This window comes from Streptopelia decaocto (genome assembly GCF_964273445.1).
Source record: "Streptopelia decaocto genome assembly, chromosome: 16".
NCBI lineage: Eukaryota > Metazoa > Chordata > Aves > Columbiformes > Columbidae > Streptopelia > Streptopelia decaocto.
The window spans coordinates 538,009-558,651 of record NC_138671.1 but is presented as its reverse complement, the minus strand read 5'-3'; the positions used below and the strand labels follow the sequence as shown (position 1 = coordinate 558,651).

General features: G+C 69.4%; 1 protein-coding gene across 2 annotated transcripts; it reads left to right on the top strand.

The window, feature by feature from the left end:
- Positions 1–709: 709 nt before the first annotated feature.
- Positions 710–20,457, top strand: RBFOX3 (RNA binding fox-1 homolog 3; the record flags this gene model as incomplete). Of its 2 annotated transcripts, XM_082067330.1 has the most annotated exons (13): positions 710–817; positions 1,485–1,504; positions 13,048–13,293; positions 13,961–14,098; positions 14,562–14,615; positions 15,147–15,239; positions 16,257–16,317; positions 16,629–16,682; positions 16,920–17,052; positions 17,596–17,635; positions 19,074–19,135; positions 19,418–19,496; positions 20,413–20,457. In XM_082067330.1, the coding sequence occupies exons 3-13, from the start codon at positions 13,081–13,083 to the stop codon at positions 20,455–20,457; spliced, it is 972 nt and encodes a 323-aa protein (XP_081923456.1). In that variant the 5' UTR covers positions 710–817; positions 1,485–1,504; positions 13,048–13,080. The 2 variants fall into 2 exon arrangements, with proteins under 2 accessions (XP_081923456.1, XP_081923455.1); XM_082067329.1 differs by lacking the exon at positions 710–817 and having other exon boundaries at positions 1,194–1,504.
- Between the last annotated feature and the right edge of the window lie 186 nt (positions 20,458–20,643).

Sequence of the window (20,643 nt, the reverse complement as noted above, 5' to 3'; positions counted from 1 at the left end):
TGCTGGCCGTGGCTCTGGAGTTGGGTGCGATGCAGCACCAGCGGTGCAGGGTGCTGGGCAGGGACCCCCTGTGCCATAAACCAGCTCTGCGGCACCCAAGGGTGCTGGGGCTGCCGTGGGGCTGCGATGGAAGGAGATGCGAGGTGGGACCGGGGACCCGAATGAGCACGCCTGTGTGGCCTCGCTGGCTGTGCCCTGCAGGCACCGGCATGCAGGCTGTTGCCAGTGCAGCTGTGGCAGGTGTGCGCGGTGCTGGTGTGTCAGGGCCGCTGGTGGCACCGGCAGGCCAGTCCCAAATGCAAAAATGCCTCTTGAGCTCCGTGGAGGCCCTTCCCCTGCCCGCTGCTGGCTCGGGACACAGGGTCCCTGTTACGGGGCAGGGCGCTCCGTGTCACCCCGGGGTGCTGGGGGCTGGCAGGCGGGGCTGGAGCCGGCCCTGCCCGGGGCTTGCACGGCTTTGCTCTTGGGGGCTGAGCTGCCGGTGCCCGGGGAGCGCAGGCAGCGCAGGGACCGTGGCTCCTGTCGGGAAGGCCGGCGCGCTGCGGCCCTGCGCCGCGGTGCGTGTCTGCGGTGCGTGTGCGGGGCTGCAGGCTGAGCAGGTGTGTGCGGCGCGGGAGGCGGGGCTGCTGCTGCATGGCTCCCCGCCCGGCCCGCCCGCGCGCCCCGCGCTCGGCGTGGTGCGTGTGCACGTGTGCGCTGTGTGTGCGGGAGCCCCGCGCCGCCCGCCGAGCCGCTGCCATCGCGGGGCTGCGCGCCTGCAAGCGCCGCTGCTCGGCACGGCTTCCCGGGGCACCCGCGCTGCATCACCCAAACTCCGGTAAGACCTTCCTTCCCTGGGGAGCTGGCGCTGGGAAGGGAGCCGGTCCTGCCTGCCGGCCCCATCCTGCCTGTGCTTCCCGGCACGGCGGCGCGTGGCCGGGGCTGCGGCGGGGCTGCCCGGGCGGCGGGGAAGCCATCTGCGAGCGGCGGCGGCGAAGGGGTTAAGTGCGGGATCAGCTGTTCTCATGTCATTACGGATTCTCTTCATTTTATACAGAGCTCTGTTTGATGTCTGAATGCACAGGGGACTCCCCCTCCTCCTCCAACTCCCACCCCTTTTATTTCGCTCCCTCGCCCTCTCTCCCTTCCTCCTCCCCTTCCTTTCTCTCCCGCTCTGGCTCACACACACCCTTTGCAGACCGTGCGCTCAGTGTCTAATGGCACCGAAGTGAACAGGCGAGCGCTGCTCCCGGGGCGCGCGGCGCGGCCGGCCTGCCGCCGATGACCCCCTCCTAAGTCGCGCCGAGGGGTCGGGAGGGCCGGCCGAGGAGGGGAGAGCCCGAGGGGCGAGCCGGGAAGAGGAGGATAGCGCTGTGCGGAAGAGGACGGACCCGCAAGCAGCTTCACGGCTACCTGTCGACACATGCTGTGCTCCATGGCTAACTCGGGCTGCCTCCTTGTCTCCAACTCAGGCATGCTTCCTCACTCTCTCCCCTGCCCTCCAGCCTTCCTCTACCTCCAACAGGTAAGTCACCCTCTCCGGGGGATTTTTTTGCTTTCCGGTTCACACGTGTTTTTGGCCGGTTTCCTCTGGTCGGAGGGTCGGAGCTTAACCGCTTCCAGCCCGGCCGTGGGGCCTCTCCGGCCCCGGCCCCGCAGCACCGGCGAGTTCTGCCGCGGTGGTGGCTCGCGGTCCTCAGCTGCCATTCCTTTGGGGTTCCTCCGGTTTCTCTGCCGAGCGCTGGCAGCGTGGCCGGGGCCGGGGCCGGGCTGGGACGCGGGCAGTGCGGCAGCAGAGCTGCCGGCGCGGGGCCAGCACGTTCCCTGCCTCGGCGCTGCTGCCCGGCAGAGGCGAGGGGCGGTGATGGATGCTCGGGTGAAGGAGCGAGGCTCCTGCGTGGCCTGAGCAGCCCCTGGGGAGAAGGGAAGGTGATGAGCCTGTGCACGCACACGCGTGTGCGCATATGTGTGTGCGTGTGCCATCGCGTCGTGCGCGTCTGCAGCCGGGCCACGGGGTTGAGCGCGTGTGGGTTTGTCTCGCTGTCGATAGGAAGGTGCTGCAGAGAGACCTGGCGGTGAGGGGTCTGGGTGAGCCCCAGCACCGGGCAGCCCGGCCAGAGGGTCCCCAGGCCATCGGTTTGGTCCTTGAGTTCTGGCCGGGGCACGCTGCCCCGCGGGTCCCGCGCTGCGCCCGGCGCCGGGCGCCCAGGCTCGCCGTCCCGGGGACGTGCTGCTCAGGAGAGACGGCGATTTCTTCAAAAGCCTCTTTGCTGCGTCGGAAATCCCGTCTCCCAGCCAGGCGAACCGCTCCATTTGTGCTTTCAGGAGTTTAAAAATTCATAGCATCCTCAGCGCGCTCGGCGTGGCCTGCGCGGCTCACCCGGCAGCCGAGGGCAGGCGGCGCGGGCGAAACCGCCTGCCCGGCGGGGAGGGGCTGGGCAGCGTTCTGGCCCCGCGGGGTGTCCGTCGCCCGCATCCCAGCGGGTTTGCGGCCGGAGCGTGGCTGTGGTGGTGGGGACAGCAAGGCCCAGGGTCGCTCCATCTGCCACGCTGGAGATGGGGCTGGCGAAGCCGGTGCTGCCGCTGGTTATACAAGTGTAGCGGCGGCTGCGGCGTGTGCGTGGGGCTGGGGCTCGCGCAGGGGCTGCTGCAGAGGCCGGCCCAGCCGGGTGCGTGATTTATTGCGCCCTCCTGCAGGCAGAGGCCGGGGAGAGCTGGGGCTGGGCTGCATTTCGGTCTCGGCTTCCCCAGGCTGTGCCGAGGTCCCCACGGCCGCTGCTCGGCTGCCCAGACGTGTCTGGCACTGACCAGGAACCGTCCCTGAGCCTCTGCCCGTCCCCAGGGACGTTTTCTGTCCCTCTGAAGAGAGCACATGGATGCTGTGAACCGGCAGCTGGCGTGGGGCCCGGAGCCTCCTCTGGAGCAGGCGGCGCCATGGGAGATGCCTTCTTCAGCCAGGATCCCTTTGTCCCCCGGATCCCCTTGTCCCCCGGGATCCCTTCAGCCCCGGCCGCCTGCGAGGGCTCGGCGGTGCCGCCCTCCCCGCAGAACAGCCCGGCACGGACCGGCCGCGCTGCTGCCGGCACCGGGGCTGCGGCTGGAGAGCGGGGACGGCAGCGCCGCGGGCGGCGGGGCGGCCGGGCCCAGCCGGGCCGGGCACCAGTGCAGTTTGTGGTCTGGGAAGGAGCAGCTTCGCCCCGCCGCACGGCTCTGTGCACCAGCAGCTCCTGGTTCCCTCCCTGGTTCCCTGTTCGGTTTAATTCGACCCTCGTGTTCGGTGCCTCTGCCTCCCTGCTCTCCCAGAGCCTCCTGCTCCTTGGCAGCGGCGCTGGGCCCACGAGCCAGACCCGAGGGGTTTATTAGGAGGTTTGCAGTTGGATTTTCACCCAGCCAGTGAGTGCGATGGAGGCCAAAGTCTCTGTCCTCTTCCCAGGGCTGGTCCCTTTGCTGCGGTTCTGCACCCAGCGCTCGGGACGGGGTGTTCCTGGTGCGTGTCGTGAGGAGGTGTCGGGCAGAGGGACGTCACCGGTGGCTGTCACGTGGGGACGGGGCCCATGGCGCTGCCGCCCGTCCTCGTCCTGCCTGGCTGAGCCACAGGCCTGCCTGGTGTGTGGGATCGGCTCTGCAGCCCCAATTCGCTCCAGGTTTTGGATCCGCACACCTTGAGCCCCCGGCTGGAGGAGCCCACGGAGCGATGCTGCCTCCGCCATCCGCATGTGCTCACCCGGCGCTCTCCGGCCAGCCCGGAGGGTGTGTGGTGTGGGGTCTGGGGGGCTCGGTTTAGACCCCTGGTTACGGTTCCATGGCTGGAGTATGTGTGTATGTAGGGAGGCGGATGTCCCACGGGGAGCCTGTTGGCGTTTGCCGTGTTTGTTCTGAGAAGCTGCAGCTCCCCAGCCCGGCACTTGTGACAGTGCCAGCATCTGAAGGAACGACCGAGAAATGAAGTTGTCTGTGAAACTTCAGTCAGCCCAGCACAGGGAAGGTCCAGCAGCTGCCGGGCTCCAGCAGCGCCAAGGGCTCACCCCGGCTGCTGCGGGCGCCTGCCAGCTCACTCAGCTCGGCTCCCGTGCAGCTGTGCAGCGCCCCCTCCCGCCGCAGGAGCCGTGGGTCCCCGTGCTCCATGGGGTGTAGCGCCCCGCTCCCACCGCAGGAGCCGTGGGTCCCCGTGCTCCATGGGGTGCAGCGCCCCGCTCCCGCCGCAGGAGCCATGGGCCTCAGGGTAATGTGTAGCTCTTGCTCAGCAAGGACCTGGGTGCACAGGGAGACTTTGGTGCTGCATTTCATTGACAGAGCAATCAGCTGCTGCTTAAAGGTGCTACTGCTGTAATTATCAGCAAGCAGCTAATTGCTCCAGGACAAGGCGCGGTGCTGACCTGGAACAGACCCGCACCCTGGTGCTTGGCATCGGCGCTGGAGCGCGGCGCAGCCCGGGATGTGTGTGGGGCTGGACGTGGGTGTGAGCTGATGTGCAGGGGGGCTGGAACCTGCCGCCAAGAGGCCCCCGCGCTCTGCCCCGGGGCGTCCCGGTGCCTGCGGCTGCACCGCTCAGCCGAGGGGGAAACAGCCTCCGCAGTGGGCTGCTTGGAAAATTCCTTTCCAAAAGGGCTGCTGCCAAGTTTAGCATATTATATTTTTAGGGAGCAAGTCTATTCCGAGCAATATTGTAGCATGTTGCACCAGTGAGTTCGTTTCGAAGCTGGTTTCTCGCGCTGCTCGCGCGTCGCGGAGCTGCGGCGCCCAGCGTGGCGACTCCCGCGCGGCCGAGCGCCGGCGCTGCCGCGGCCGCCGCGCTTGCGTGGCAGAGGACAGGCCCGAGAGCCGCAGAAAACATGTTCGCCTCTTTTTAATATCTTGAAAACACTGACATTCATTTTAGCTTTGCAAAGCTGGTTTTCCCGCTCTAGCTGTAATTTAGGCCTACACTGCCTGGCGATGCTCTTTTTATAGGTATATTCCTATTTTAGTACTATAGTGATGGGTGAATGAGTAGATTAAATTAGATGTAGTATCTATCATTCTTGGAGGCGTCGCAGGCGGTGGAGGGGCACGGTTTAACAAAGCAGGAGGGCTGATGAGCAGGGCAGGCGCTGCCCACGCCGGCTCCCCCGAGCGCAGCCGCCCTTGCTCCGGGCCCAGCAGCCACATAGGAGAGGGCATTTGGAACCAGATTTTCCTGCGCTGCCCCAGAACGGCTCCAGGTTTGTCCCCCTGGCACCTTCCGGAGTGGTGACCGGCTCCGGTGTCCCCACCCCAGCAGCCTTCGCGTCCCGGCTGCGCGGCACGGACCTTGCGAACGGGCTTTGCGCAGCATCGCAGGACGGGCCGCGGCCCGTGTGGGCGGCTCTGGGATGAGCTCCCTGGCAGCGTCGCCCGTTCCGCCGAGCGAGGCGCGCGCTGGGAGGGGGCGCCGCGGGAGGCACAGGAGGCAGGGTGCGGGGACGGCGCCGGAGCAGCGCTGGTGCTGCCGGGAAGGCGGCGCTTTGGGAGCTGTCGGGGTCAGCGCCTGCAGAGCCGGGTCCCGCTCCCGCTCTCGGGGTGTCAGCGTTCCCCTCGGTCAGAGCGCCGGGGCTGCCGTGCCGCAGTCCCAGGAGCGCTCCCGCGCCTCGCGATGGGTGCTGGGCTGGAGTGTGTCGGCAGAGCCAGGGTGGCCGTGTGTGCGCCGCGTCCCGTGGCCGGTGCGTGCCGGCAGGGCCGGGCTGGCCGTGGGCTCGCTGCAGGTGTGGGTGCTGGCCCGGGTGGGGGCAGGTCTGGCTGCTCCCGCTCCCCTCACCCGAGTGCTGAGCTTGTGGCACTTTGTCATGATTTTCCCTGTCTGGAGCAGCAATCCCTCACCGCCCGTGCTACCCGAGGAGAAAATTACACATAAGCTGACATGATTGCTGCGGCTCCCGGCGCCCGCGGCAGCTCGTCCCCGGCCGCGCGGGGGGCACACACACCGCCTGGCCCCGGCTCCTCGCCCTGGGCCCCCCACGATCGCCTGCCCCTCCAGCGGAGCCGCGGCAGAGCCGAGAGGAGGGGAGCGGCGGTGACGAGGTGACGCAGCAGAGAAGCCCCGTGGCAGAGCACTGGGCTCGGCCCCCCGTGCGCCCCATCCTGCCCCGTCCGCTCGCTGCCCCTGCCCCGCGCTGGGCGTCGTGCTGGGGGCCGCGCTGCCCCCGCTGTCCCGCGGGGCTCCTCAGCTGGGGACACCCCTTCGGGGGCTTTCGGGTCTGGGTGAGGCTGCTGTTTCCTGGTGGATTCCTGTCCCCATCCTGTCACCCAGGCTGGCCGGGGATGCGCTTGGGACATGTTGTGCTGGTGGGGCTGGAGCTCAGGCCGGGGGGTCAGGGCCGTGCTGAGCTCTGGCTCCGGGACAGGGACCCCGGGGGGCAGCCCCATTCTGGAGGGTCCCACGTCCCCTCCCGGCTGCGCTCGCCATGTCCCCCCCGGCTCTGGCCACAGCCTTCCAACAGCTCGTGGAAAAATCAAAAATGGGGAGAGAAGAGCGGAAGCAGGCGGCAGTGGCAGCTTAGTTGTGATCTGCATTGTGTGGGGAGCTCTTAATTAGAGCTAATTAGACTAATTAACTTGCAAATGAGAAACTCATCTCTTTCTCCCTTTCTTTCCCATGAAAAAATAAAAGAGACGAACAACAAGATAAATATTGAGGCTAATTAGTTTGTACCTGCTGCAGAGCCCCTCCGGCTCGCAGGACGCCCTGTCCCCGCCAGCCTGCCCGGCGTGGCCCCGTCCCGCCGTCCTTGCGGTGGCCGTCCCCACTCAGGGCTGGTCCCAGTGCAGGGCACGGCTGCCCACGGCCCTGCGGTCCACTCACCATCCTCTGCACCAGCGTGCCTGGTGCCTGGCAAGGATGGGACCCGTGGCCGGGGGCAGCGGCCGTGGTGGCCGTGATGGCCAGTGCCACATCACGTCCCGGTACCCTCCCCACCCGCCTGTCCGGGCCTGGAGCAGGGGGTTCCCTCCGCGGCACCGCGCGGTCCCGGCTGCTTTCCAGCTCTTCCCCTGCGGCATCTCCAGTTTCCCCCTCGCTCTGCTGCCGCAACACCCCAGGGGCTTTGTTAGCACAACCCGGTTCAAATGTCTGATTAGTCTTTAGGAGATCGAGGGGTCAATTTTCCACAGCTCCTTCCTCTCCATTTAACTAATTTAACTGCGCGATTGTTACAAATTTCATTTTATTATAGCCCTGCTTCTCAGTCCAATTGAATTACCAAAATCTCATTTTCTCAGAAGTGCTGAATATGTAATTAGAGGAAAAATTATGCTCCTCACTGCCTATTAGAGAGGGCTGCGTGAGAGGGCTCGTCCGGGCGCGCAGGTGGGTCCGTGGTTCCCCGCACCCGCGGTGGCCGGGGCGAGCGTGTGCGTGGTGAGGTGACGGTGACGGTGAGGGGCTGTGGGTGGGCTCCTGGGGGGCTTTGCAGGAGTGGGCCAGGGCCCGGGCAGCGCTCGCCGGCTCCTCAGGGACCTGTGGCCATGGGGCAGGTGTGGGGTGGCGCTGGAGCCGGCGTGGTGCTCACAGGGATGGTGAGCCCAGCAGGCCTGGCCGTTCGTCCTGCTGCTCGCCGTGTCCTGGGCGCTCTGGGCTGAGACGGCCACCGGTGTGCCGCAGCTGGGACCCGCGGGCTGGGACACGCTGTCCCCTCCAGGGCCCCCCTGCGCCCCTCGCTCTGGTTGCACCCGGGACAAGGCGCCCTCGGCCTCTCCCTGAGCAGCCGCCGCGCTCCAGAGCTCAGCCCGTGCCCGGCTGCTGCTGCCAGCGCTGGGGACACAGCTGCTGCCCTGGGCTGCTGGCGCAGCCACACGCCGGCTCCAGCGCGGTGGCTTGCCCCGGTGCGCACAGCGTGGGGCGCATGAGTCCCCGTGCCGGGTGCCGCGGGGTCTGCAGGGCCCAGGAGGAGCAGGCGGCTCAGGTGGGCACTGCAGGGACTCAGGTCCTCCCCAGCCGTCCCTGTGCCCGGGGCTGCAGCCGAGCTTGTGCCTCATGTGCCCGCCTGTCCCAGACCCTTTGGTGGCTGTTGGGGACCGAGCGTTGCTGAGAATCGCAGCCAAAGCTGCATCGGCCGGGTCTGTGTTTTTCTGGCGTGCCTGGAAGAGCCGTGCCGGGGGAGCTGCCTTCAGCAGCGGCTGCCTGGGGCCCGGGCTGCTGCGGGTGAGCCTGGCAGCGCTGGCTTTGCCAGGCCCTGCTCGGGAAGGAGAGCGCTGCATGTCCCGGAGCCGCGGTCCTCCCCCTCGCTGCGGGCCTGATCCTGGTGCTGGTGCTGCCCAGTCCTTGCCCGGCACAGCGGTGCAGGTACATGCGAGCTCGGGAGGTGTCGGCTGTGCGCACGCGGGGGGCAGCCAGGAGCCCCCCCAAGCACCCCTGTCTCGCCTCGGTTACACAACGTTATCATTTCATAATACCCTAAAATATACATGAAGTTGGCTGAATGCAGATGAAATTGCACCATTTACTTCATGAATATTTCATGCAGTCTCAGCTCCAAAGTTTCCGCTGGCAGAGCCGGGGCCGGGCCGTGCTGCCCCTGCCCCGTGCGGGCGGTGACGGGGACACGCAGGCAGGGCCGTGCTGCCCCTGCCCCGTGCGGGCGGTGACGGGGACACGCAGGCAGGGCCGTGCTGCCCCTGCCCCGTGCGGGCGGTGACGGGGACACGCAGGCAGGGCCGTGCTGCCCCTGCCCCGTGCGGGCGGTGACGGGGACACGCAGGCAGGGCCGTGCTGCCCCTGCCCCGTGCGGGCGGTGACAGGGACACGCAGGCAGGGCCGTGCTGCCCCTGCCCCGTGCGGGCGGTGACGGGGACACGCAGGCAGGGCCGTGCTGCCCCTGCCCCGTGCGGGCGGTGACGGGGACACGCAGGCAGGGCTGTGCTGCCCCTGCCCCGTGCGGGCGGTGACAGGGACACGCAGGCAGGGCCGTGCTGCCCCTGCCCCGTGCGGGCGGTGACGGGGACACGCAGGCAGGGCTGTGCCCAGCGCCGGGGCTGCGTCTCGTTCCCGCTCCTGCTGGGTATCGCGCGGCTGCTGCTGCCGCGTCCTCCCTCCCTGGCACCGCGGGCCGGGCTGTGCCGGGACCCCCGGCCGAGGGCAGGAACCAGCCCTGCTGCCTGGCAGCTGCCCTCTCGCAGGGTTTGGGGGCAGAAGGTGCCGGGACAGCCCGGAGAAATGGTCTTTTCCCACACCAGCCGCCTGCCCTGCGCTGTCACTCGTGCCCGTGGGGTCCTGCCCGCGCCACGTGGAGCTCCCGCTCGGGACCCCGGGTGGATGCTCTGGCCCCCCCGCCTCCCCAGGAATGAAGACGTTAAACGTGGCGGCTGCTGCCTCCGGCCCCCGCGGCTCCTCACCTTCCCCCGCGCTGCCCCGGGGCGCCCCCCGTGTCCCCCAGCTCTCTGTGGGACCGTGGGGGCCCCGTCCTGGGGAGGCAGCGCGACCTGCTGCCAGCTCCGCCGGGCCCTGCGCGAGCAGGGCTGGTCCCTCCCGGGGCTGGGGGCGTCCCCGCAGCGAGCGCCCCGACCCCCGCCCCACCGCAGCCCGGGCGCTGGCTGCTGCCTGCGCGGGGACGGTGCTGCTTGGTATGGATGGCGCAGCTTTTTGGGTAATGAAATATTCACAGGTCAGTGATTCTGTGAGAAATGACGGGGATCAGTCAATTCCTTTTCAGGGAGTAATTTTCTTCCCCTTCACGGCCTCTGTTTCATGTTGACAGTCATTAGCATGAGCGAGCGGTCGGATCGAAGGGAGGACGCCGTGGCTGTCACGCAGATGAGCCGTGCGGGGCACGGCCTTGTGGCAGCCCACGGTGACGGCACAGCCGCGTGGCACCTGGGCCCTCCTGCTGCCCCCAGGGCATTTGCCGAGCCCATCTCTGCCACCCGGCGCAGCACAGCGTGGCCGCGCCGCTCCGGTCCCTGCCCGCGCCCCGGTCCGTGCCCGTGGTGCGGCTGAGCGGGGCACGGCTGCCTGGCCCGGGGGGGCCACCGTGGGGCCGCCGAGCTGCCTGTCTGTGGCTGGAGGTGTGTGGCAACGGGTGACAGTTGCTCGTGAGCGGTTGATAACTCGGAGCTGGCACGTGGCACCTCCGCACCGTGCCGGCAGGACGCCCACCGCGGGCAAGGTGTGGCGGCACATCGCGGGCGCCTGCTCGTTAGTGCAGGTGCTCTGCGCTCGGCTAATTGCTCAGACATGTCCTCTGCATTCGGGGGCTCCCGGTGTGTGATTTTCTTAAAAAGGAGCAAATGTTAAAAATGGCGTCGTCAGCCCTGAGCTGACAGGCACAATCACCGAAGTGCGGCGTCGGCAGGAACCGGCCCCACGCGCTAAATGACTTGAAAGGAAATGGCCTGGATTGTGCTGAGGAGGCAGAGTGCGGTGGGGAGAAAGCAAGTGGAGCAAACAAAAAAACTTCATTAATTAAAGAAACTCGTTAATGAGGGACATTTAATCAGCTAAAGATGATCTCCACCCCCTGCCTGCTGCGGCAGCCGCTGTGCAGGGCTGGCGGCGCGGGCCGAGCCGTGCGCTGGGCAGGGATGCTGCGCGGGGTCCCGCGGGTCCCGCAGCTCCGGGAGCGCCGTCCTGCACCCAGCTGAGCGGAGCTGCTCCGGGGGCTCCGGCTCCGCGGGCCCGTTGGTGCGGTGCTGTGCCAGGGAGCCGGGGGGCAGCGGGACCCCCGCCAGCCTGGGGGACGCAGCAGCACGTGCCGTGCTGCCCGGAGCAGCTTCTCCCCTCGGCAGCAAAGGCCTCGGCTCCCTGTCCCAGCCTCTGCGCTGTCCCTGGCGCTGCGGGGTTTTGGCACAGGGCTGTGCCGCAGCCCTGCTGGTGTCCCTCCGGGCAGCACGGGTGACAGGGTGCTGCTCGCACCCCCTGTGCCGTGTTCGGTACTGCCAGCTTTGCTCCACGCTCGGTCTTGGGCACCACGCTAATCTTCTGTCTCATTTACTAAATGAGGGCCATGGGCCATTAGTAATCAGAATTTCCTGTAATGCAAGTGCAGGAAGCTGCCCCACAAAGCGCGGCGCAGCAGCATCCCCCGTGTCCCCGGGAGGGGACACCTGTCACAGCCCTGACCCTGGCCCCCGTGGGCGGCGCTGTGCCACGGGCTCCCCGCGCGGCCGCGCACCCCGAACGCGGAGCGCCCAGGCTGGGAGCGCCGGCTGCAGGCTGGTGCTGTCTGGCTGCCTCCCCTGGGGTGCAGAGGTGGGTCCCCAGGACCCCATGGGAACTCAGTGCAGGAAGGGGCCCGGGGAAGGGGCGGCCGTGGGGCCGGGGCTCCCGTAGCTGTGCCGGGGGGAGCAGGGGGGCCCAGGGCTGCCCGGGATGGGGCTTTCACACAGCGCAGCCGGAGCAGCGGGCAGGGAGGACGCAGGCGGCGCAGGCGGCGTGGGCTGCGGAGCCGAGCGGCGGCTCTTCCCCGTGACATCAATGAGCATCGCGCAGCCAAAGCCGTCGCTGTCCCCCTCCCGCGGGGCCCTGCTCTCCGTGTGGGGACGGCCGGGCAGCGCTGTAGATCTGCGCCTCTGCAGCACCAGCGACGGCGAAACAGGGGAACCTAATGGTCCCTGAATGAAATAATACTCGGGCTGACAAGCACTGCGACAGCCCTAATTAATAACAGATATGAACACGGCTGTCGGGACGGGCTGGGGAGGAGCCAGCGGGGCTCAAGACCTGGGCAGGTGGGGCTGGTCCCTGCCCTGGCACCCACCTGCGTCCCCTGCCCACCGGCTCTTCCTGCCTGGGCACCAGTGCCTGTCCCCGCGGTGACGGTGGCTGACCCTGCCCGGGGTGACAGCAAGGACGAGCGTCCAGCGCCGAGCGCCGCCGGCTGCTCCTGCTGCCAGCGCTGGGCACGCGGGAGGGAGCGTCGGGCACGGGGGGTGGCGCCGTGACTGTTCGGTGTCCGCCTGCTCCCGGCACAGGCAGCGGAGCCAGGTGGGCCCCTCCAGCCGACGAGGGGGTTTGCGCCCGCGGGGCGCCGGAGCGCTGCCCGTCTGCCGGCGCAGGGGCAGTGCCGGGGGACCCGCCGTCCTGCAGCGCCGGCAGCCGCGCTGGCAGGTGCGCTGGCTGGCGCGTCCCGGCCAGCTGAGTCAGCACGGGCAGGCGCTGGCGAGGCTGCCCGTGACTTGCAGATCTGGAGTGGGATTATTCACGCTGGGTTCGCATGTGGTCCCTGCTGCGCCGCCGGTGCGGGCTCCGCTGCCTCCCTCGCAGGTGCGACGGCCTTGCCGGCTGGGGACGTTGGCTGGCAGCGCGGCCCCCCCAGCTCCCCCCTGCCAGCCCCCGCACCATAAATCGACCGCACACACAATTAAGGAGCTTGTCTCCACGGGCTGAGCCACAGATGTATTTCATGGGCGAGAGGCTGCCGCGGCGGGTTGTATAGCATCCGAGGGGCTGCGGCGCTGCCGGCGGGGGCTGCTGCGGGCACCGCGGCGGGTGGGTGTCTGTGCGGTGGGTGGGTGTCTGCGGCACACGCGTGTGCAAGGGGGCAGAGTCTGTGGGTGCACAGGGCTGTGCGGATGGATGGTGGGTGGGTGTGCAGGACAGACGGACACCCTGTGCCCCCAGCAGCAGGCACCCGCAGCCCCAGCGCAGGTGCAGCTCACCTCGTTTGACCAGGGCAGCCAGCCCAGCTGCGTTAGAGCAAAGGGCCTCATCAAATATTTAGCAGTTAATTGATCCCTATCTGGTGTTTGCCAAGGAGCCATCCCCATCCCTTCTCTCCCCGCTGCCTGCCCAGCCGCGCTGCCTCCGCGGTGCCGTGCAGCCCTCCGGAGCGGTGCTGCCGCGGTTTCCCTCCCCGAGGAGAGGGCCATGTGCTGGCTCCCCAGGTTAAGCCGTGCGGGGGGCTCCGTCAGGAGAGGATGGGGGCTCAGCTGCAGGCCGTGTGAGCCGGGAGCTGCCGTGGCACAGAGGCAGCCCAGGGTTTGGTGGGGGGACACCAAAAGCTGGGGAGTGCCGGTGCTGGGGGCCATGGGGCTGGTTGTGGGGACCAGGACCCCCCCTCGGGGCAGGTCTGACCCTGGGGGTGGCGGTGGGTGAGGGGGCTGGTGCCGCTGTCTCGGCAGGGTAACCAGGACGCCACGGCTCCGCCGGACGCGATGGCTCAGCCCTACCCCCCGGCCCAGTACCCCCCGCCCCCCCAGAACGGGATCCCCGCAGAGTTCGCGCCGCCGCACCCCCACCCCACGCAGGACTACTCGGGGCAAAGCACAGTGGCGGAACACGCCATGAGCCTCTACACACCAGCACAGAGCCACGCCGAGCAGCCGGGCACCGACGCCAGCACACAGTCCATCGCAGGGACGCAGACGGTACCGTAAGACGGCAGCGCCGGGGACGGGCAGCAGTGCCCTTTGGCCGCGATGCCACAGGGTGCCGGGCTGGGGGCTGCGGCCGCCGGCTCTCCCCTCAGAGCCCCCCCGCCATTTCTAATCCCTTGTCATGTACCTGCTTGGCTGCCGGCCCACCACATCGCTCCATTCTGGTTGTAACACAGCGCCGGGAAACGCGCTGAGCTCAGCGCGGCAGCAGCAGCCCCGTGTGTGGGCTCTGGCACCCTGTGTGCCGCTGTCACCGTCTCCGGGCACCATGTCACCACGCTGAGCAGGGTTGCAGAGGCCAATGCGAGGCCACCCGGTGCTGGCTGGCTCCCTGCAGTGGGTCAGCCCTGGCCCTGGCCCTGGGGTGTGCTCTGTGCCCCCCCCGCTCAGCCCCCAGTTCCCGGCACCGCACTGGGGTGGGTGATGCCCCAGCCCCATGGGTGGGTTCCCCAGGCGGGGGGTTCCCCACCTCCTCGCAGGCGGAGATCCCCTCCCGCACCCCCCCAGCTCACCGGTCTGTGCGGGGTGGTGCAGGGAGCGCCGGGACCCCCCCGCGCCCCTCCCGAGAGCGGGGAGGGGGACAGTCCCTGTCCCGGGCCCCGCCGGGGGACGCGGGGCTGGCGCGGTGGGGGCTGATGGCCGGCGGTGCTTCCTGCAGCAGACAGACGAGGCGGCACAGACAGAGAGCCAGCAGCTACACTCCTCAGACACCACAGACAAGCAGCAGCCCAAGAGGTTACATGTCTCCAACATCCCCTTCCGATTCCGGGACCCCGACCTGCGGCAAATGTTCGGGGTGAGTCCGGCGCTGCCCCCCACCCACGCTCCCTGCTCTCAGCTCAGCGCTGCCCTGTGACACCGCGGGGACCCCGGCACCGTCCCGTCCCCAGGGCCTGTCCTGCCCAGCCCTGGGGTGCCCGGGCACCTCCGCGCACGGCCGGCTGGGAGCCAGGGTTTGTAGGATCTGCACCCTCATTAACAGCTGGGCTGTTGGACCAAGGCCCGTGCATGGAGGGGAAGTGACACAGAGCCCTAGTGTCCCCCCTTGTCCCCTTCCCTGCCCTCATTAGGATTCAGAGCGGTGCAGGCTGGTGAGATTTTGGGTTGATGCTCCTCAGGTGCTGGAGGAGCAGGTGCCCTGGGCGAGGTGGGGCTCTCCCCTGCCTGCACTGAGGGGCCCCACGCTGGTCCCCCGGGCAGCCCTGGGCGTGGGACGGGGGCTCCGTGGGTGCTCACCCTGCTGCTCTCTCTGCTTGCAGCAATTTGGGAAGATCCTGGACGTGGAGATCATTTTCAACGAGCGGGGCTCCAAGGTGGGTGCTGCCCGTGGCTGGCACTGTTACCGCGAGCTCCGGGGAGGGGGCCGGGGGAGCCGGGACGCCTGGGGGCTCCTCTGCCTGCGCTCCCCTCCTCTCTTGCCCCCCAGGACCCGGGCACAGGGCGGACCCATGTGGGGCATCCCTGTCCCGCTGCCCTGTGCTGCCCGGGGGGCGTGAGGGTCCCTGTGCCCCAAGCACCGAGGGAGGGGAGGGGAGGGGGGGGCTCGCTCTGCCCACGCTTGCCCAGGCAGCTCGTGTCCCTCTGTGTGTCCTTGTCTCTGTTGTATCTTCCCTGCTTTCTGTGCCCCTCTCCCAGACTCTTCTCCCAGCTCACGGGGACGCTGGGGCCTCAGCCGGGACCCCCGGAGCCAGCGGGGGCCCCAGCCTGGGCTCTCTGTCTCTGCACTGCGGCAGCCTCATCTCCTGCGCCAGCTCTCCTGATTCACCCCCTCTCTCTCTCTGTCCCCGCACCCTCTCTCTGTCTCTCTCTGTCTCTTTCTTTCTCCTTTTCTCCTCTGCTCACAGGGTTTTGGGTTTGTAACTTTTGAAACTAGCACAGATGCCGACCGGGCACGGGAGAAGCTGAATGGCACCATCGTAGAGGGCCGGAAGATTGAGGTGCTCAGATAAGTGTGCTAGTGCCATGGCTGCGTGCGTGCGTCCGGCTGCCGGGGCTGTGCCAGGGCAGAGCCGGGCCGGGGGCGCTGGCAGCCCCGGTCCTGCCCGCTCCCACGCGCCCCGGGGAGCGTGCCCAGCGCGTGCGTGTGTCCGTGAGCGCGCACGGGAGCATGTGTGCACGGGGAGGCCGTCACCGGGCACGAGGAGCGTCCAGCTCCAGCGAACCTCCCGTGTGCGGGCAGGGCTGGGGCACCGGCCTGGGCTCTGGCTGCGTTTGGCCGGTTCCAGAGGGGTCTGGTGGACCCCGCTGCCCGCAGCCCCCTCCCTGCCCTCCACAGAGAGGACAGGAGAGGACAGGAGAGGAGAGGGGCTCTGCTGGCGGCTCCGCGGGCCGTGCCCCGGCCCCTGGCCCGGGAGGGCAGGGTGTGCGCAGGGCTCCGCGCCCGCTGTGCCGCCCGGCCCCAGGCTTTGTTCCGCAGCCCGGCAGAGGGTCGGCTCTGCGCCTTGCTGGCGGTGGGGAGCAGGGCAGCGTGCAGCTCTCCCGGCAGCGCTGAGCGCAGGGATGACAGCCCAGTGATGCCCTGTGGACAGGCCCTGCCTGTTGGAGAACATTGGCCCAGCACCACGGGCAGGAGCTCTTGGGTGGTGCGGGACTGACCTGGGCTCCTGCCTCAAGCGCGTTCTCCCTGCGGGCGGGGTCAGGAGGGGGACGGGGCAGCCAGGCCTGTGGCAGCACGCGGGGGCTCAGCCAGAGCGCGGCACCGTGGTGGTCACGACATCGGCCGCCAGCCTGGCCGACGCTGGTGCTGGAGCTGGGCAGGAGCTGCGGGCCTGGGCAGGGCTGGTCCCGGCAGGGGTCTGCAGGCAGAGACTCCTCCCGTGTCCCCCGCACGCCGGGTCCTTCGCTCCAGCACCCGAAGCAGCAGCGACGCGCCGAGCGTGGCCGAGTGGGCCCTGGAGCGTGGCCCTCGCAGCCCCCCGTCCGCAGGCACCGAGCCGCGTCCTCTCTCTGCGCAGGTGAACAACGCCACGGCCCGCGTCATGACCAACAAGAAGGCTGCCAACCCCTACACCAACGGTGAGGGCGGCGGGCGGGCGCGCACGGCCGGGGGGTTGCACTAAGTGACGTTTAAAGGCCCTTCCAACCAAACCGGTCCGTGATTGTGCGATCCCCGGGACCCACGCTCCGAGCTGCAAGGCTGCTGCCGAGCTGCAGCAAGCGCCCTGGGCAGCCATGAGAGCGGCTGCTCCCTTCCCAGCGCGGGGTGCAGCCCCCCGGGCGCCCCGGCCCTGCGGCCGCCTGGGGACGGAGCTGCGGCTCCTCGGGCGCAGCGGGGGGGCAGCGCTGCACCGAGGGGCCCCGGCCTGACCGGCTCTCCCTGCCCGCAGGCTGGAAGCTGAACCCGGTGGTGGGAGCAGTCTACGGCCCCGAGTTCTACGCAGGTAACGTCCGAGTTGGCGCTGGCCCTGCCGCGGGTCCCCCGGCTGTCAGCTCCGCGCCGTGTCCGACTGCAGCAGCCCCGGCCCCTCTCCCGCCCCGCTGGGTGCGCAGCCCCCGGCCCCGGTGTCCCCGCGGGGCTGTGTCCCTGCAGGCCGGGGGACACGAGGCGGGTCTGGGCTGCGGGGTCCCGGCCATGCGCTGTGGGAGCCGCTGCCCATGTTGTCCCCTCCCTCCTGCAGTAACAGGGTTCCCGTACCCCGCCACGGGGACAGCCGTGGCCTACCGAGGGGCGCACTTACGGGGACGAGGACGTGCTGTCTACAACACCTTCCGGGCCGCGCCGCCGCCGCCGCCCATCCCCGCCTACGGCGCGTGAGTACCGGGCGGCGGGGGCACCGCCTGCCGCAGGGTTCGTTTGCCGCCACGTGCCACCATTTTGCCGCCATCAGCCTTGCCTTGCCAGGCTCTCGTGCTGCGGGCGGGAGCTGCAGCTCCCCTGGCTGGCCCTGGGGCTGTGAGCCCCTCGGGCTGCTGCCCCCCGGGAGACCCCCCCGCTCGCAGCCTCCTGCGCCCCAAGGCAGGGACGGTCGTTCCAGCCGCGTCGGTTGGTTGAACAGAAACCCCCTCCCCGCACGCCGGCCGCGCTGGTGTCGGGCACGGCCCTGGCGACCTGGGACTCCCAGCAGCAATCGCGCCCCAGCATCCTGCAGCCCGTGACACCCCCTGCCCTCGGCCGAGCCCCCGCCCGTCCCCACACCCCTGCCCTCCCCGCCAGCAGTCCCGGCCCCGGCCCTGCCCTGGGCTGCCTGGGCGGCCGCCCCTTGCCGCTCGGCCGCTCCCCCAGCTGCCGGCTTCCCCCCAACCCCTCTCGGGCAGTGACGCGGGCAGGCGCTGACGCCTCCGCCTCGTTTGCAGGGTCGTGTACCAGGACGGGTTCTACGGGGCCGAGATCTACGTAAGTGCCGTGCCTGGGTCGGGGCCCAGCGGGGACCCTGTGCTGGGGCAGGGGGCAGTGGCAGCGGGGCAGTGGCAGTGGCAGTGGGGCAGTGGCAGCGGGGCAGTGGCAGTGGCAGCGGAGCAGTGGCAGCGGGGCAGTGGCAGTGGGGCAGTGGCAGTGGCAGCGGGGCAGTGGCAGGGGGCAGTGGCAGCGGGGCAGTGGCAGCGGGGCAGTGGCAGCGGGGCAGTGGCAGTGGCAGCGGGGCAGTGGCAGGGGGCAGTGGCAGTGGGGCAGTGGCAGCGGGGCAGTGGCAGTGGCAGCGGGGCAGTGGCAGTGGCAGCGGGCAGTGGCAGCGGGGCAGTGGCAGCGGGGCAGTGGCAGGGGGCAGTGGCAGTGGCAGCGGGGCAGTGGCAGTGGCAGCAGGGCAGTGGCAGGGGGCAGTGGCAGTGGCAGCAGGGCAGTGGCAGGGGGCAGTGGCAGGGGGCAGTGGCAGTGGCAGCGGGGCAGTGGCAGTGGCAGCAGGGCAGTGGCAGTGGGGGCAGTGGCAGGGGGCAGTGGCAGTGGCAGCGGGGCAGTGGCAGCGGGGCAGTGGCAGTGGGGGCAGTGGCAGCGGGGCAGTGGCAGTGGCAGCGGGGCAGTGGCAGCGGGGCAGTGGCAGGGGGCAGTGGCAGTGGCAGGGGGCAGTGGCAGTGGGGCAGTGGCAGTGGGGCAGTGGCAGTGGGGCAGTGGCAGCGGGGCAGTGGCAGTGGCAGCGGGGCAGTGGCAGTGGCAGCGGGGCAGTGGCAGCGGGGCAGTGGCAGCGGGGCAGTGGCAGTGGCAGGGGGCAGTGGCAGGGGGCAGTGGCAGTGGCAGGGGGCAGTGGCAGCGGGGCAGCGGGGCAGTGGCAGCGGGGCAGTGGCAGTGGCAGTGGGGCAGCGGGGCAGTGGCAGCGGGGCAGTGGCAGCGGGGCGGGTGGCTCTGCCCCAGCAGCCCCTCCCAGGGCAGCGGGAGCCCCGGCGCAGCGCGGGCGGGACCGCGGCCCCTGAGCAAGCGGGTGACACCGTGCGGGTCCTGCGCCCCGGACACCCCCTCGCGGGGCCAGTGCCGGGTGGGATTTACAGCCCTGAGCGCCGGTGCACTGTCTTACACCAGCATTTAACCTCCATATTTAAGAAGCCAGTGGCGATATTTCAGGCGGGCGGCTGAAGGATTTATCTAACGTGACACCTCATTAAAGCGATCAGGGAGGTGACATTCTCTCCTCTGGAAATGTAATTTTTTAAGGTTAATGTTTGTGGAAGCCCCTGGGGAATGGTAATGAGGCTGGTGTGTGCCTGGTGGCACAGGCACCGGCTCCCCACAGGGTGTCACCGCTGCTCACGGCAGTGCCTGGGGGGTGCCCAGCTGCCCCAGCCCCCCCAGCCCCCTGCGGCAGGTGCTGCCCCCCACCCTGACGCCATCTCTCCCTCTGCCGCAGGGGGGCTATGCTGCCTACAGGTACGCGCAGCCGGCGGCGGCAGCGGCAGCGTACAGCGACAGGTAAGCACCCCGTGCCACCGGCATTGCTCGGGGGGTACAACCCATGTCACCCCCACACCCCAGTCCCACACGTCGCAGCCTCTGTGCCCTGTGGGACGAGGACAGAGCCAGGCACAACCAGGGTGTCCTGCAAACCGGGGTCCCAGCGCTGCCCTTGAGCTCGTGCTGGCAGGGCCTGGCACTGGGCAGGGAGAACCAGGGGGTGCAGCAGGTGGGGGGGCTGCTGAGGGGAGACGGGACCCCGGTCCCCGTTGCTAACGCCCGTCATTTGTTTTCTCCCAGTTACGGCAGAGTGTATGCAGCGGCAGACCCGTACCACCACACTATCGGCCCCGCCGCCACGTACAGCATCGGCACCATGGTAAGAGCAGCCCTGCGGCCGTTCTTTGCGTCCTGGTGCCAGCTGCAGCCAGCCCGGGGAGGGGGGCCCGGCACAGCAGCACCGGGAGCCCGCGGGGTGCCAGGGGGGCGAGGGGCACCGGGCAGCCCCACGCGTGGGGGCTGTGGGAGGGCAGCGGGGGCGGCAGCAGCGCAGCCCCTGCCTGGCTCTGTCTGCGGGCAGGCGAGAGAGGAGCCCCCCCGTGTCCCCACCCCACACACCCCGTCACACCCGGCCAGCCCCCCCTGCACTGTCCACTGCTGGGGGGCGCAGCTGCCCCCGCGCCGCCCGCCTGGGCAGCGCCCCAGGGCCCTGCCCGGGGACCGGGACCCCTGTCCCCTCCCCGGTGCGGGGCCGTGTCCCCAGCCCGCCCGCGCCACACGCAGGGAGCACAAGGTGCAGCCCCCGCTCCGCGGCTCTCAGCTAGCTTCACTGCCAGCATCAAAGATGAAAAATCCCGCTCTCGGGCAGGATCCCAAAGCCAACTCGTTTTTTTCCTTCCTTTTTTTGACAGCCCTGGTTGGGGCTGGGCTGCCAAGAGCCCCTTGGCAGCCGCGGTCCCAGGCGGCCTCTGTCCCTCGGGGAGGGGCAGGGCAGGTCCCAGCCCAGCGCTGCACTGGGGACGGGGACGGGCTCCTCTGCGGCCACGCGGGCGGCCAAGGGCCGGACACGGTCCCGGGGCAGCCAGCGCTGTGCCAAGGGCACCGGGCCCAGGGCACCCCGCAGCCCCCAGCCCATTCCGGCCCCGGGCACCTGCCGCCCTGCCCGCCCATCGCACCCCGAGGACAGAGTGATTTGGTGTCATTTTAAAGAAAGAAAAAAAAGTAAAAAAGGGAAGAACTGGGCTTTGCCTGTCTCTCGAATACTGATTGGCTTTTTTTCATCTTTGATGTTGCAGGCTAGTCTATACCGAGGAGGGTACAGCCGCTTCACTCCCTACTAGCAAGACAGACCCAGCCCCTCCCTCCACTAACACTGGCTGCCCAGTAGCACCAAACCCAGCCAGGCAGCCAGAGCCGAGGCCGAGCTCTGCAGGAACCGCGGGCGCTGCCCGGGCTGGGCCGGGCTCCACACAGCCCCACAGCCCCCGCCCGTAGGGTTTCCTCGAGCCGCTCCGTCCCGCCGCCCA